The 15,201-nt window shown below is 41.0% G+C and overlaps 1 protein-coding gene across 1 annotated transcript in view; it reads right to left on the reverse strand.

The window, feature by feature from the left end:
* Nucleotides 1-1,116: 1,116 nt before the first annotated feature.
* LOC144712758 (Carbohydrate-binding-like fold) overlaps nt 1,117-15,201 on the reverse strand; it is a 48,396-nt gene continuing 34,311 nt past the window's right edge. Inside the window, exons 15-27 of the mRNA XM_078587061.1 lie at nt 13,532-13,660; nt 13,238-13,414; nt 12,087-12,284; nt 11,820-11,933; nt 11,492-11,739; nt 7,223-7,268; nt 6,879-7,127; nt 5,434-5,664; nt 5,239-5,330; nt 3,539-3,767; nt 2,852-3,208; nt 2,699-2,772; nt 1,117-1,396 (exon numbers count right to left, since the gene is read on the reverse strand). Of these exons, the coding sequence (XP_078443187.1) occupies nt 1,285-1,396; nt 2,699-2,772; nt 2,852-3,208; nt 3,539-3,767; nt 5,239-5,330; nt 5,434-5,664; nt 6,879-7,127; nt 7,223-7,268; nt 11,492-11,739; nt 11,820-11,933; nt 12,087-12,284; nt 13,238-13,414; nt 13,532-13,660 (2,256 nt within the window). The 3' untranslated portion in view covers nt 1,117-1,284. The remainder of the gene's footprint in view (nt 1,397-2,698; nt 2,773-2,851; nt 3,209-3,538; nt 3,768-5,238; nt 5,331-5,433; nt 5,665-6,878; nt 7,128-7,222; nt 7,269-11,491; nt 11,740-11,819; nt 11,934-12,086; nt 12,285-13,237; nt 13,415-13,531; nt 13,661-15,201) is intronic.

Genomic DNA, 15,201 nt, shown 5'->3' on the forward strand with positions numbered 1-15,201 from the left:
AGCTTGGTAACACCTAACCTAAATCTTTAGCATTCTACAATCTTTAACCTTAATCCATAGTTGAGCGGTAGCTTATGAGTAGAGAGGCTAAAAAACCAAGGTATTTAACAAACTCTTACTCATGCTATACTTGACTAGGATTTGTTGGAACCCAAGCTGAAGGAAGCAGTCCACCTTAGCCAAGATTAGAGAATTCTTAAAATCAATGCAAGAAGTAGACAGTAAAATCTCTCTTCTGGCTCCCTTTTACACAAAAATTATGCATACCACCTGACAGTTGACAGCAGTAGTGCTTTGTACTTAGTAAATCATTCTGTTATTACTCATTAACTACGTGTCATTTTTTGCGATGTTAAATTCTGGAGAATAGAATCCTAACTTACATTCAAACTCATTTAGTACCCCACTTAATTTAATCAAAGCATGACTAAATTATGTTCTAAAACATCATTGTCATCGTCGGCTAAATTTTCTTTTGACCCCAGCTTGGTTTCTGCCAGATTTGTACCCTCATGAAGGATAGATCCCTACATAATATTAATTCTTTTTCACAGTGGAATTAGTCCACACTTCATACAATTGATTTAAAGAAAAAAATTAACATGATGCAAACCTATGATTTTACTAAGAAGAATAATGCATTAGTCAAAATTAAGAGAATACAATATTTTTTAAATATACATTGGCATCAATCTTCGACACCAATTCTCAGAAATATTCAATACCTTGACACCAAATGCATGTCATTAATAATCAATCAAACAATTGTCTAATACTGCTACTTTGCATAAGTTACTTTGGATTACACAATGGGATTTAATATTACTTTGCATTTCAATGCTCATAAAACACTAGCTTGACGAATGCAGCGTCACAGTTACTAGCATCTTCTATGGTATCACTCGAAAAAATCACAATTCCTCAAACTTTGAACATTAATCAACTTAGTTTTCAGTTGGATCCAGGGTCCTCAAAAAAATTGTTTATTTTTTTTTGAAATAATAAAGATCAAAAAAATTATTTATTTTCAACTAATGGATTAGTAGGGAAGACATCTAATCCCAACCAACTCACTGTTACTGATAAAGATTAAAATCCTCTACCACAAGGCCAGTATTTTGTGAAATAAACATTAAAAACCTCTATTATTATGTTCATTGGTGGATGGATGCATGGAGGGTGAGAGAGACATGCAGTTCTCCATAAAATAGAATAACACAAACAAAATTATACGCTTGCCTGCAACTGACTACAAGAAAATTATACCAAAGTAGAATTAACCTGTCAAGATGCTCTCCTCTTTAGAATGGGTTTACGGATCGTATCCTTCTTGCCAGATGCAGGGGATGACCCTACCTGAGTAAACTCAACTACATACTGATATAGGTCCTTCAACCTGTGAGAAGAGAAAAACATAAAAAGATAGAACTTAGGGTAAAACATTGATCAAAGTCTAGTGATATAGTTAAGGGACAGGTGCTTAGAAAGATATAGTGGAGAGGGGCAAAAAATATTAAAAAGAGAGATATAAAAGAATACGGAAGGCCTGAACGGAGGAGAGGAAAATTATACAAGAGATTGGGGAAGAGGGAGAAAGGAAAAGAGGGAAAAAAGAGATATATTAGGTGGGACAGGAAAGAGGAAAAGAAGAAAGAAGCGGAGAGACAATGATACACAAGGTGGGAATGAACGGAGAGAAGGACGGGAATAAAGAATGAATAGAAAATTATACATGAAGCAATGAAGGAGAAGAGAGAAAACTACAAGAGAAGGGAAAAAAAAGAGAGAAAAGGGTAAAGGAGAGGAAGGAAAGTGGGTATAAAAGAAGGGGAGAGAGAATTATACATAAGGAGAGGATGGGGGAAGAGAGAGAAAATGAAGCATGAGGTGCAGAAGAAGAAGAGCAGAAAAGGAAGAGAGAAAAAACGAACAGCTACCTGAGTATCATTCTCTCTGTTTGTGTCCTGAGTGGAGATGATAGTGATAAGAAAAGGAAAGAGAGAAAATTATAGGAGGCTAGGTTGGAGAAGAGACCAAAAGATTAGACAAAAAGAGAATATAAAAGGTGCGGAAAGGGGGGGGGGAGCGATAGAGAAAAAGGAAAGAGAAGAGAAATTCATAGATGATGTAAGGGGAGAGATTAAAACGGAAAAGATAAAAAGAAATTAATCAATCAGATGAAAATAAAAACTAGGGAAATAAAATAAATCTCGATAAGGTGAGGTAGGTTAAAGCGAAGCAAATGTAAGAGAAAGGATATGGTTTTTTTGAAAGAAGAGAAAGGATATGATTGAATGAAGAGTGGAAGGAGAGAGAAAACAGGAAGAGAAAGCAGGGGATACTTGAGCCAGGGAAGGATAGAGATAAATAATGAATAAGATTAAGAGAGAGAGCGCAAGAGAGATAGAGACGGAGACCGATCAAAAACACAGGGAGCAAGACAGATAGAGAGAGAGCGACAGAGTGAAACACAGAGAGAGAGCAAGACACAGAAAGAGCAAGACAGATAGAAAGAGAGAGCGACAGAGTGAAACACAGAGAGAGAGAGAGAGTGACAGAGCAAAACACAGAGAGAGAGCACGCCACACACAGAGAGAGAGAGAGAGTGACAGAGCAAAACACAGAGAGAGAGCACGCCACACAGAGAGAGAGAGAGAGAGAGAGAGACAACGATTCCCACAAATCTCTCTTTTAGTACCTGGGAATGCTGACAAACAGAGCAATAACAGACAGACCCACAACCAGAGGAAACACCGGAGCAGGCGTAAGTTCCTGCAAGAAAATCACAACCAAAATTCTTCAACCTCCTACTCCTTACTGCCTCTTAAAACGTCTCCGAAAGAAGAGTCACCTGTTTCTGGCGGTACTCTTCAAGCCTGTAGATCAGGGGGCCCACGTGGACCTGCGGTCTCCTCTCCAAGTCAACCTCCAGAACATCAGACATGAATTTATGGGTCGACGACTGAGACCGAGACATGAGCTGCAATAGATGCCGCTGTTTTGGCAGGTCATTTATTTGGAAGAAATGCGACAATGGCAGTGGAACCACCATTTCAATCTTGCTGGGATCAGCAGCCGATCTCACTTCAATGGACAAATGAGGCTGCAGATCTTTGAGGTTTTCACCCTCTACATGGCCTGTCAAGATCGTAATTTCTGGATACTCAAAGACAACAAAATCTAACCCTTTGACATCCTCATTCCCCACCTGAAACAACCACATGAAATAAGAACTTAACCGATGAATGAAGACAAGAAAAGGAAAGTCACACAAAGAATTTATAGAGGAGACAACTTTTAAAAATGAGGGGCATTTCTGTAATTTTTTTTATTTTGGGATTCTGTTTCCTTTTAATGGTAAGGAACCTAGGACGTTGATTTGATTTGGTCGGCCCTGTTGTTGTTCTTCTCTCTCTCTCTCCAATCTACAATTCTGCTTATCATCTGGATGTAATTTAACAATAATCAAAGACGGATTAGACTGAAATCAATCTTTCGAATACTTGCTCAACAAAAACAGGTGAAGCAAACTACTCACATGGACAGTAACGGAGGCTGGAGAGGCACGGTCAAAGTCCACATTTTCAGGGCCAACCCCACTTGTGACTTTAATAACGTAGGCTGTGTCAGGTAAGAGCCCTCTCAGTCGATAGTTGCCAAAGTTGTCAGATGTTGTTTCCTCATAATGTCCTCTAGATTCGGACCTTGCCTCCACGTGGAGGCCCCCCTTTGGTTGACCAGACAAGAGAGAGACTTTTCCCAATGCACTGTAGGATATCAAGGATAGTACACGTTAATTGCAGTGATCAAGCAATTCTGACACGAGGAATGCATTCTCATCCTAATGCAAAATTAAAGAGTTTGCGCTTAATTCACCCTTATGTAACTTTTATTTGAGATACAAAAAGTAACCCAGAGAGAGAGAGAGGAAGTCTAAGAAATAAAACATGAGTTAAAAGAGACGGAAATTTAAAGATAGCCTTTGAATTGATTGCAGTGTAATGTATGGAGAAACTAATAATAAACAGATCAGAATTCTGATAAGACAGAAATAAAGAAAGGGAAACCTGTAAGCAATACGAGTTGCAAAGAAAACATATTTAAAGAATACAATGTCATATATATACAATATTAATAACTGGGTGCTTACATCAAAGTTTCCTAAAAAAAATCAAAGTTTTGCAACATTTTAGAGAGGTACTGGTACGATCTCTATCATATCTTGGGTATTTTAGTCATTTTACCTGATAGAGGTATTTTCATCATTTCTCACTCTACATATTCCTATTTTAATAGGGGCAGTCTTCCCTTAAGGAGGCCAGTCAAGAATTAAATGGAAATTGCAGGTTCTTGTATCTCCTTGTCTAGAGATGTTCTTCCTGCCGCCTGCCTCCTGATATCGCCCACGGAGTTCTCAGTTGACGGGGTGAGGAGGTGAAGAACTACCGATTAATAGGACGACAAATGTACTCCAAGAAAAACGAAAAATAAGCTGTGGTTCCAACACAGTTCACTGGGATTGAGAAGGTGGGGGAAGAAGAGATGAAGAAAACAGAAGTGGAAGAAGAAAAACGTTGTGAGGGCTCCCGCACGGGGACACTCCCTCTGGTCGCAGGCCCAATCCTGCTTCCAGCCCTCAGTTGCAGTTGCAACTGCCTCTGCCAAAATAAACGCCGAATGTGCTTCTGGTCTCCCGCTGTCGCTACTTAAGCTCCCCTACACGTTCGGAGCTTTTATTTGCACGTGAGCACCTTGCGCCTGAGTCCTTTTCTGTCTTTGATATTTTTTGGAGAAGAAATGACTTTTATCACCTCCCTTTACTGATGATCTATCAGACACCCTCCCTCTCTCGTAGTTCTTGGGAATGATCTTACCATCAGTTCTTCTCTATACCTATCTTCTCTAATGAGAACTCTCGGTTTTGTATCAGATACTAAGAGGAAGCCAGAGAGAGAGAGAGAGAGATAGATATGGAAAACGAATGAACAGAGATGGAAATCTAAAGATGTATTTTGAAGTAAAATGTATGACAAAAATAATCAAACTTTTGCAATATTATATAGCGATAAACAGGAGGCCATAGTGGGAGAGAGGCGGACATGTAAGCAACAAGTGACACACATAAGACATTGTTTTTAAATAATGCAATCTCATCTCCAAAGCGAAGTTAAAAAGTTGGTTCTTAAAGCAACTTTTTAGAGATACATTAGGAAGCCATAGAGAGAGAAAGAGGCAAACCTGTAAGCAACCCGTGTGGCAAAGAAGACTATGCTTTTAGACTCCCCAGATTCTAGATCAATTGAAACAGCAGACGGGGAGAAAGAATATTCCTGAAGCACAACACACCAACTTCATGATGAGAATAGATAGGAAGCAGAAGGAAACTCCCTTGTAAAGCCAAATAGATTAAGACATATAGGAAAATAAAATAACCTTGAGAAGAGGCCGAAGATAGAAACTCCCAGGAAACAAGTTATCAAAAACAAAACGACCACCGATACCAGTAACCGAGTTGTTTCGGTAGCCGTCTTCACCGCTTAAGGATAACAACACTGAGGGAAACACATCTTGAGCTTCTTCTCTGTCATACATGTTGACCAAGATCTTACCAAGTTTCTGACAAGAAAATGTGAAACCTTCCAAACGCTTAACATGGTAACCAGGCTGCATCGACAAGGACATTAATGACAATGTAAGTACATTTAAGTTCACTGGAAATTTCTAAACATATAATGAAAACACATGTTTTTCATGAGATAATAAATTCTAGAAACCTCAGTCAAAATAATAGATACAAAAAAAACTTATATCGCAATTCAAGCTACTATGGTCCTCAGCAAGACAGGTATGAAGATACCCAGCAGAGATCAAATAATAACAAACAGAAGAAATGGAGAAGAGATAGACATAAGCAAGAGTGAGACCCCTTAAAGCAACAATGATATCAGGAGATTCCCACACATTAAAGCTGAACAAGAGCTATACTTAGTACGTGAATTTATCACAATCAAAAATCCAAAACTTTGTTTGCATACGCAACCAATGTCATAAACGTAGAATTCTATGCTAGCGCCAAATGTTTTGATATAACAACAATAATAACGCTCTTATCCATAAATTAGGTCACAAAACATTGTGGTGTTCTAGCAAAATATGACCGATGTGATGATTCTGAAGAAGACAGGATTCAGGAGAAGACAAAGCTCAAAGAGAATAGGTGTTTCACCTCAATACAGTCTTACAAACGGAATCAGGATTAGCTTCAATATACTTATAGGGAGAGAGGAGAGAGTCTTAATGGGCCAGTATAGTGTGCCATGGTACATGCGAATAAAATAAAAGCCACGTCTGACAGATTCATCTCTGTTGTTCTAAGAAAATGGAGAACCTTTCACCATCAACTATAACTAACTCTGCGACCCAAAACACAATTAGTTTGAGGTATGGAACCCCCCCGATCATTTATCATTTCGAAACCTCTAGATCAAACAGGCAAAACACGAAGGGAAATTTAAGTTGCTATCAAGATAGACAAACTGCCACAAAAGTCATAGAGAAACAAGATACTTCAAACCAACTATTTCAAAAATACATCAGGAGTAAATAAACTCGAACCTAATATTTTCGAATATGAAGAAACCAAGAACTGAAAATGAGAAGTTAAAGAGATGGAAAAGATATTCAACGAAATTTTAACTAATCTAAAATGAAAAAAAATGCATAAAAAATAGGTATGGGATCAGAAAATGCAAAAAAAAAGTACAGACCCACAAATCAGAGTCTCGTGAAAAAGATAATGTATAAACTGTGAATCACCAAATAAGTAAATCTGCTACCCAAATCACGAGTAATGGCACTGGAAAGAAAACTTAACAAACCTTAGAGGCTTCAACTTCATAGGCAGTGTCATCATACAAAGGACCCCCAACAAAAGATCCATCCTCTTTAGTTACAGTTTCCAGAGCAGTCCCTCCTTTCAACAACGGAGCATTAATGCTGTCAGCCATTGCTATGATCCTGATGTAAACACCGGACAAGGCAGGGGAGACTGATCCTTCAATGTACAGTCCTTTCCGACCAATAAAAGGACGGATTGCTGGTTGGCACTGGTCGGATATGACTGAAACCTATTGATCCACAAGAGAAGAAGAGTAAAAACTATGCCTTACAAAGAAAATATTAACCAGTCTAATTTACAAATCGTTAATCAAGACTTGCTCACATGTTGATCTCGGGGATAGAACAGAAGAGTTTCCTTTCCATCGTTCCTGAGATGGGCAGAGAAAATAAAGAGGTCAGGTATTCTTGGTTGGTTTGAAATACTGTTCACAGTCTGAGCACATCATCACAATGCTTGGCTAGCCAGAAGAAGACTTATGACAAGAGTCTTTTGCAAAAGGCTAATTCAAAAAAAAATCATCACAATGCCTGCTATGCTCTAATGGGGAAGAAGACTGCAATCATCTCTTCTATGCGTACTCATTTGCTCGCACAATTTGGGCCAGCCAGGTATTATCAAGGGTGAAGGTGACATCCGAAGAGACTCTCAAGGACTCAATCCAGAACTGCAGAGGCAGAGGAAATGAAGATGGAAGCCAAGCATTTGCAGTAGTGTGGGCCTGATACGACCCCGACGTATCAAGGCCCTTTTCATCATTTAGCCCAATAGGGGCATTTTAGTCATTTGAACTTCTGTAATCCCTTTAAATAGAGCAGCCCTCCCTTGAGGAGGGCAGCCAAGAAGTATCACAAGAATGTGCTTGGCTCCCTCCGGCGACGTCCATTCCGCCGGGCCCCTCTCGTAGGCGACGGCCATTCTGCCTGCCCCACCTGCTGTAGTCCATCCCGGCACGCCGATGACCATCGCGGCGCCTTCTCCCTCCCTTCTCGTTTTCTCACCGATACGAATCAGCAGTTTCGTATCAGGGCCATCTGGTTGCATCAAAACGAGGTGATTTTCAGGGAAGCAGCTTGTACAGATGGAGCTGTTAACTGAAGAGCCTTATTTATATTGTTATTGTTTACTTAATATGTAATGGACCCATTACAGGCCCACAAGTCTTAATGGCTGTAACCAATCCATGTACCCATTATATAAAGGTTACGCAGGAAGACATTAGTGCCCAATCGGAGTTTTCTTGTTCTGTTTTCTTCCTCTTCTTCCTCGACCTAGGGTTAGGTCAGATAAGCTCACAGGAGCTATACATGACGCGGAGGGTTCAAAGACGACATGGATCCTGCGGGCGACAAGTGGAGAGGGGAGGTTTTGGATATGATTGGATTGATGGTGAAGGGACTGTAAGGTCCAAATGGGGGGTTCACAGGTTCATCGGTTGTTCATCCCGTCTACTTTTCTATGACAAGAGGATGATAATGAGCCATCTTCATCACTTTCTTTTGTCCAAGCCAACGGAGAAATCATCAGCATCTTGTTTGCAGATAGGATCATCATGATGATTTTATTATGGCATTCCCTCTCCTCACTCTTCCTCGGTTAAACTCGCTCATATTATGAGGGAGACGGCAAATCATAATCATCTTCACCATTTGTATGCAACAAAGATGGTAATGACAAAGTTGTCCCCCTCACAGACGAGATATCACATTTTCGTGGTGGTAGATTCATCTACATATTTGGAGCAGCTCTGAGAAACTCCAAAGATGAACTGAGCCCAACAGGTTCATGTAGGACTTTTGAGCGGCTTCGTCCCAAGAAGTGTACTTTCAATGATGGGAGTTTAATGGAGTTTGAATCATGTGGATGATTATAAAAAAGAAGTGTCAAAGATTGACACTGTAGATCAAAGGGAAAAATTAATATAGGAAGAATAAAACTATAACGAGTCAAGCATACATCATTTATTTAGAAAAGGAACTGAAAGTGAGATCCATTCCTATTTTTTTTTTTTTGAACAATAAAGAAGACCACCCGGAACCGGTGGCCTACTCGCTATCATTAACGATAAAAATTGCATACAAACGATATACAATCATACTCAAAAGAGGCTATCCTCTCCCTCCACCCCAAAACGACTTCAGCGCCTCCACATCATGAACAGCATTCTCTACTGAAGCCGGCCTCTCGTTAAACACCACCTTGTTACGATGTATCCATATCGTCCAGAGCACCGCGAGCAAGCGTCCCCAATCAAGGCGGCTTCCGTGTCCTCCGTCAGAAACTGAAGCCCAAAAGGCCTCGTCTGAGGAGGTATCCACCCCCACCAATTGTTGTAATGCCCAAACGCCCTGTGCAAATTGGCATGTGAAGAACAGGTGGGAGCAATTTTCCTCTCCCGTGTCACACATAGGGCAGCCAGTGGGAGCCGCAGGGGACCATTTCCGTCGGTAGACTCGTGTGACAAGCCTTCGGCGCCTCAACAACCAGCTGAAGAGTCGCACTTTAAGGGGGACTTTGCACGTCATGAACATATGGCGGGCCTTACTCGTCATCTCGTCGTCCCGAGCTGCTCCTCGGATTTTCAAATATGCATCCTTCACCGAGAAGGACGACCCCCGCCATATCCAACCGTCCTGGGAATCAGCTATCGGTCTGAAGGGTAATAATTATCTTGCAGCTCCATCAGCTCCCCAAACCGCAGCTCTGATAAAGCTTCTGTCAACATAGGGACCCAAGCTTCGTCCCAACATTCCTTGACCGTGGCCTCGGGATGCCGTGCTAGCGCAAATAGCCTTGGGAACCTCAAATGCATTGGGCCGTGGTTGGACCAATTGTCGGTCCAAAACCGAAATATTGCCCCATCTCCCAATCTGGGCTCAAAGAACTGGAGAATGCGAGGTATGGCTTGACGCAAGCCGCTCCAGAAAGGGGACTCTCCTTTGACTCTAGCCCAACGTCTCTCCCAGTCTATCTCGGAGCCACATCTGTCTCTCAGGATGTTGACTACCAGCCCCTCCGCTGAAGTCGCAATCTTTACCACCCACTTGGTCAATAATGCCAAATTCATCGACTCCAGATGTAGGATCCCCAGCCCTCCGTGCTTTACAGCTCTGCATGGAATCTCCCACGCTATTAGCGGCACCCCCTTTCGGTCTTCCTCTCCACTACCTCCCCAAAAAAACCTCCTCATCGCCCCCTCCAGCCGCTTCACCACTCCCGCTGGTATTTTTAAGTACCGATAAGTAAAATATCGGAATCGCAGAAAGCATCGATCGTAGAAGCACCAGTCGACCCCCTTTCGAAAGTACTTTGTTCTGCCATCCTTCCAGCCTCCTCTCTACCTTCTCCACCACCGAATGCCAATCAGCTGCTAGAATATGTCGCCCTGATAATGGGAGACCCAAGTAACACATCGGGAGCGATCCGCGAGGTGTGCCTAAAGCTTCAGCACATTGTGTCTCTTCCTCTGAAGTAAGCCCAAAGCCTACAAACGCGGACTTAGCTCGATTTAGTTGCAGTCCTGAGAAGTCTGCAAAGAGATCTAGTAATGCTGATAGAATGCGAGCTTCTGTCATCGAGCCTTCAATGAAAAAGGTGGTGTCATCTGCATATTGCAAAAGCGGAAAGCCCTCGGGGTAGCTTGCTGTTTGGAATCCTTTGAAAAGGCCTTGCTCGCACACCTTGACTGTGCATGTGGCCAGGGTGTCCACCGCAAGTACAAACAACAGCGGTGCGAGCGGGCAACCTTGTCGGACTCCCCTTTGTGGCCGGATCCATCCCCCCTCAGCTCGACCATTGACCAATATCGAGAATGAGTGAGACGTAACACACCGTTTCACCCATGTCACCCACTCATCGGGGAATCCACGCTTGCGCATAACAGACCATAGGAATCTCCAGTCAAGTGAGTCATATGCTTTAGCAAAATCAACTTTCCATATGAAACCCTCACTCTTCTTCGCCTTCCACGTGGATACGATCTCCCCTGCCACCACCGCACTATCCACCAGTTGTCTACCAGGGATGAAAGCTGATTGGAATGGTCCGATCAGGTCTCCAATTACCACCCTTAGCCTGTTCGCCAACACCTTGGCGATGATAAGGTATATGGAATTCGAGAGTTCAATGGGCCTAAAATCCCCCACGTTGATGGCCCCAGAGCGCTCGGGCAGCAGAAATAAATACGAATCCATTTCTATATACTCGCAACAAAAGTTGGGTATTGAATGAGAATTTAGTTTGGGCCCTCAACAACCTAAAACCCTAAAATTTTGGTGTCCGAACCAGATGCATGAGATCATATCATCAAAAATAACTTTCATATATGTGAGTCAACATCTTGGCAGGAGTCAGAGACGTGCAGAGTTCTCACTTTGTAAATTGTGCAACATCGAATATAACATGTACATCAACAAAGGACCACAGAAAAATGAAACCATTTGCAAGAGAAGAAATCATGCTGAAAATGATTTCTGTGAACAAAATCTCAACTGCTACCATGGAGTCTCATGTAAAAAATAATAATAGTTGATATTTTTAAAGAGCAGCCCCTTTCAATATCATATTTTCATGAAGAAAGAAGCCGGAAATCACCTTTTGTGTTGAGGAACAAAATTAAGCTCCTCCCCTACACTGGCCCAGGTAGAGTATTCTAAAACCAGTTCATCAGTTCCATCGTCAACTCTAGAGAGCCATTTAGTATCAATTGTATCAATTCCAACCCGATGATTGCTTGTAACATCTACAGCCACGAAGTCTGATGGTCCAAATGCCTTATAATCTGTGCTTGGAATGTGAATTTCTCCTCTAACGAGATACCTGTCTCCAATCAGGTTTAATGTCTGCAAGAAACCATTGAAATCTCTATAAAGAACCGAATGAAATTTTTTATACAAGCTAACCAGAAAGTTAACAAACTCACCGACTCGTATGAGGTATCAAACATGAACGATGAATTCCCGAAAGAAACACATGCATTAACAAAGTGAAGTTCATGAACCCCTGGATTTTGAAGGCATATCTTCTGCGATCCAGTCTGAAGAACAAACAAAACATTTTCCTCAATCAAACTACATACCAAGCCTAGGTTTGGATAATAAATGCCAATGCGTATCACAGAGAATAATAAAAACCAGGAAAATGAAATTAAATAGTATGAAAATATGATTCACCGACCATGATATTGTACCTTAACTTTGAGGTGTCTAGTTGCAGCATCAGGTTGACGGATAAAAGCATCAGCATCATGAGTTGAAGAAATGGTCATCCAATAGCCTTCTTGCACAAAAACGACCCCCTTCTTGTCTTCGACACCAACATCAATATCAAAAGTTCGTTTCTCCCAACACCAGTTGTCCTCAGCACCCGTTGATCCTTCATGTTTGACCTGTGATAAAATGTAATAGAAAGAACAATCATTAAAAAATAAGTATGGATTGCAAAAGGTTCTGTTCCGTTTAAACCCAAAATGAAATGTCAAATTAATGGAAAAAATTTACTCAAAGACAGGGCATGAAAATTTAAACGGAAAAATATGGGTTATGAAATAAAAATTGAAGTGCGGAGTGCAAAAGTTATGTTCCATTTAAACCGCAGAAGGAAATGAAAGATTAATGGGGAAATATAATCATGTTTGACTAATGATACAATACAACAGAAGAACACCTATACCATCATAGGTTCAATGTCGGTGATTCTACAATGTATATTCCTTGCATGATATATTCCCAAAAGTGCTATAAAATCGGGTCAGCGGACAAAAATAAAAATGAAGAATGGAAAGAATAAAGAGATACAGATGAGGACTGATGGATTCTTCCCCCCTCTAATCACAGGATTCTCAAGTGCGTTAGCCCTCAGCAGCTGCTGCCTAGTCAAGTAAACTGAATTTCTTAAAAAAGTTTGTAATGTATCTTACTCCCCACCTTCCTTTATTTTTAGGTTTCCATCACATGTGCCCTTATTCCTCCAGTGTAATCTAAGCCCCAGATCTCTTATTGGTACGTTGTTGATACATTCTTAAGAAGAATGAACCCAACGTACAGGACATGAATTGAAGTTAAAAAGAGCAAACTGCAGAGGTTTTTGTTCTATTTTAACCCCATCATGAATTATAAAACTAATGGAAAACATAATTATGTATGGCCTATGATACAATACAACAGAATGAGCATATAGGACATGAGTGAAAACTTATGAAAGACAGATGGCAGAAGTTTTTGTTCCATTTAAACCCCAAAAGAAACATAAATTAATGAAAAAACATAATCAAAGCTAACACGTCTGGCCTTCAACAGAAATGCTGGAGAATTCAAAGTGCCCATAATATCTCAGTAGTACCTGAATTTGATATTTTCCAGGAAATACTTTGCTGAAGACGAAATCACAGCTTGCCTCATTAAGATGAATAGTCTTCTTGTCATCCAGATCCCTACCATCTAATCTTGACAGTGCAACAGATATTAAAGAGCTACACTTGTCCTTCGGAACAACATTACCATAAATATTGACCTGCGCCTGGTTTTACAAATGAAAACATAACCTTAATGTCAGGCTCAATTTCATTTTTCCAACATCAGAACTCGCATAAATATCAAAATGCTACAAGTGAATCAGATAGCAGATGAAACTAACCTGGAGAAATTCCACATTAAGGACAGGTTTATTGACCATTACATCAACATACTGCGGAGAAAACTGGATTCTAGAAGTCCTTTGTGATTTCATTGCCAAAGCAGATAAGCGATACTCACCAGGTGGAACCTGTACCCGGAAACAAGGTCATGCTATTGACAGAATGGACGGACATAGAAAATAATGTGAAACTAACTTCCTCCACTCCATCACTAAAGCCACTAGAAACAAAGGGAAGAAACTAAAATTAAATAGATAAGGAAGATCACCAGAGAACAGTCATCAACCTGATGCTAATAAAATTAAAATAGATAAACATCCAATACACACGATGAACAGAATGGTCCTTCCTTGTAACCCTTCTAAACCAATAAGCCATAAGAGTTGCCACGACATGAAGAGCGTTGTCTGTTCATGTCGCCCTCCCCATAAATACTACATCATTGTGGTGCAGCCAGATTGCCCATAGTACCGCTAGAAGCCTTATTTGATAGACTCCCCAAAGTCCTTGTCAGAGCAGATATCCACTACTTGGATCTGGCGATGCACATATCACCTGGGCAAACTGACATTCAAAGAAGAGACACGAGCAGTTTTCCTTGTCACTTATGCACATAACACATTCTGCTGAGGCACCCAGGAACATTCTTTCTTGGAAAGCTTGTGTCACTAGTTGCCACCTCATCAAGAACCAACCAAAATCATCACCTTAATTGGAACTTTCTGCTTCCACAATTACAGGAGGCAATTTGTCACTCCTATGAAGGAGAAACGTGAAAACATAGCCCAAAAACTGTGGACGGAAATTCGAATTTTCAGTTTTGATACTGAGGTCGACCAGTACGAAGTCGAAGATAATGTAAATGCAAGGCCAGTTCCTCGACAGAAATCTTATACGACAGGAGGGAATTTATTGAAAAAAATAAAGAAGACTGAGAAAGATAATAATTGCCCCTTGATTTTTGAGGTTTATAAGGTTGAATACCTGATAAGAGCCAAATGCAATGGGGAAATTTTTTTCACCAAAATAGACAGCTAAAGGGCAGTGGGTCAACCAAAATGATGTAAGTTCCGAGAAACAATAGAGATATTTGTTGTTTAGGGTCAGGAGCAGGATGGATGAAGAGATGAGATAAGAAACAGAGATATGACAAACAGATATATGGGCAAGGGCTATTCTCAGAAGCTCCGCAGATGTGCTGCCATTACGGTTAATTAGAGAGAAAAACTCTTCAGATCGATCCCTTGATGCTTCTCTCCTGTTGTAATGCCTATTTAAGCCTCGCGGTCCAGTTTGGTCTGAATCAGTCTGGGTTGGTCGCACCAATTTGGTGTCTTTGCAATAGTTTCCTGATGTGATGAATTGATGTCTCCATGTTCTGCGCTGCTATACTCAGCTGTGGGCCCATCATTACCGCCTGCCTTGAGATTCCACCTTGTCCTATAGGAGGAAAGATGGAAAATGCAGCCCAATTTCGCCAGCTGTCTCCAAGGTGGCCTCTGAGCAGGGTAGATAGGACAACTTAATGAGCACCTTGATCCTGTTGATGTCCTGTGCCCAACAAGAACTTTCTCAGGGATATCCAATTGATAAGCAACATGGCCCACCTTCACGGTGTTGCAATATAGTCGATGCTATCAAAGAGATAACTTCAGATTGTGCCATGCAT

The sequence above is a fragment of the Wolffia australiana genome, chromosome 1, assembly GCF_029677425.1.
Source record: "Wolffia australiana isolate 7733 chromosome 1, ASM2967742v1".
Classification (NCBI taxonomy): domain Eukaryota; kingdom Viridiplantae; phylum Streptophyta; class Magnoliopsida; order Alismatales; family Araceae; genus Wolffia; species Wolffia australiana.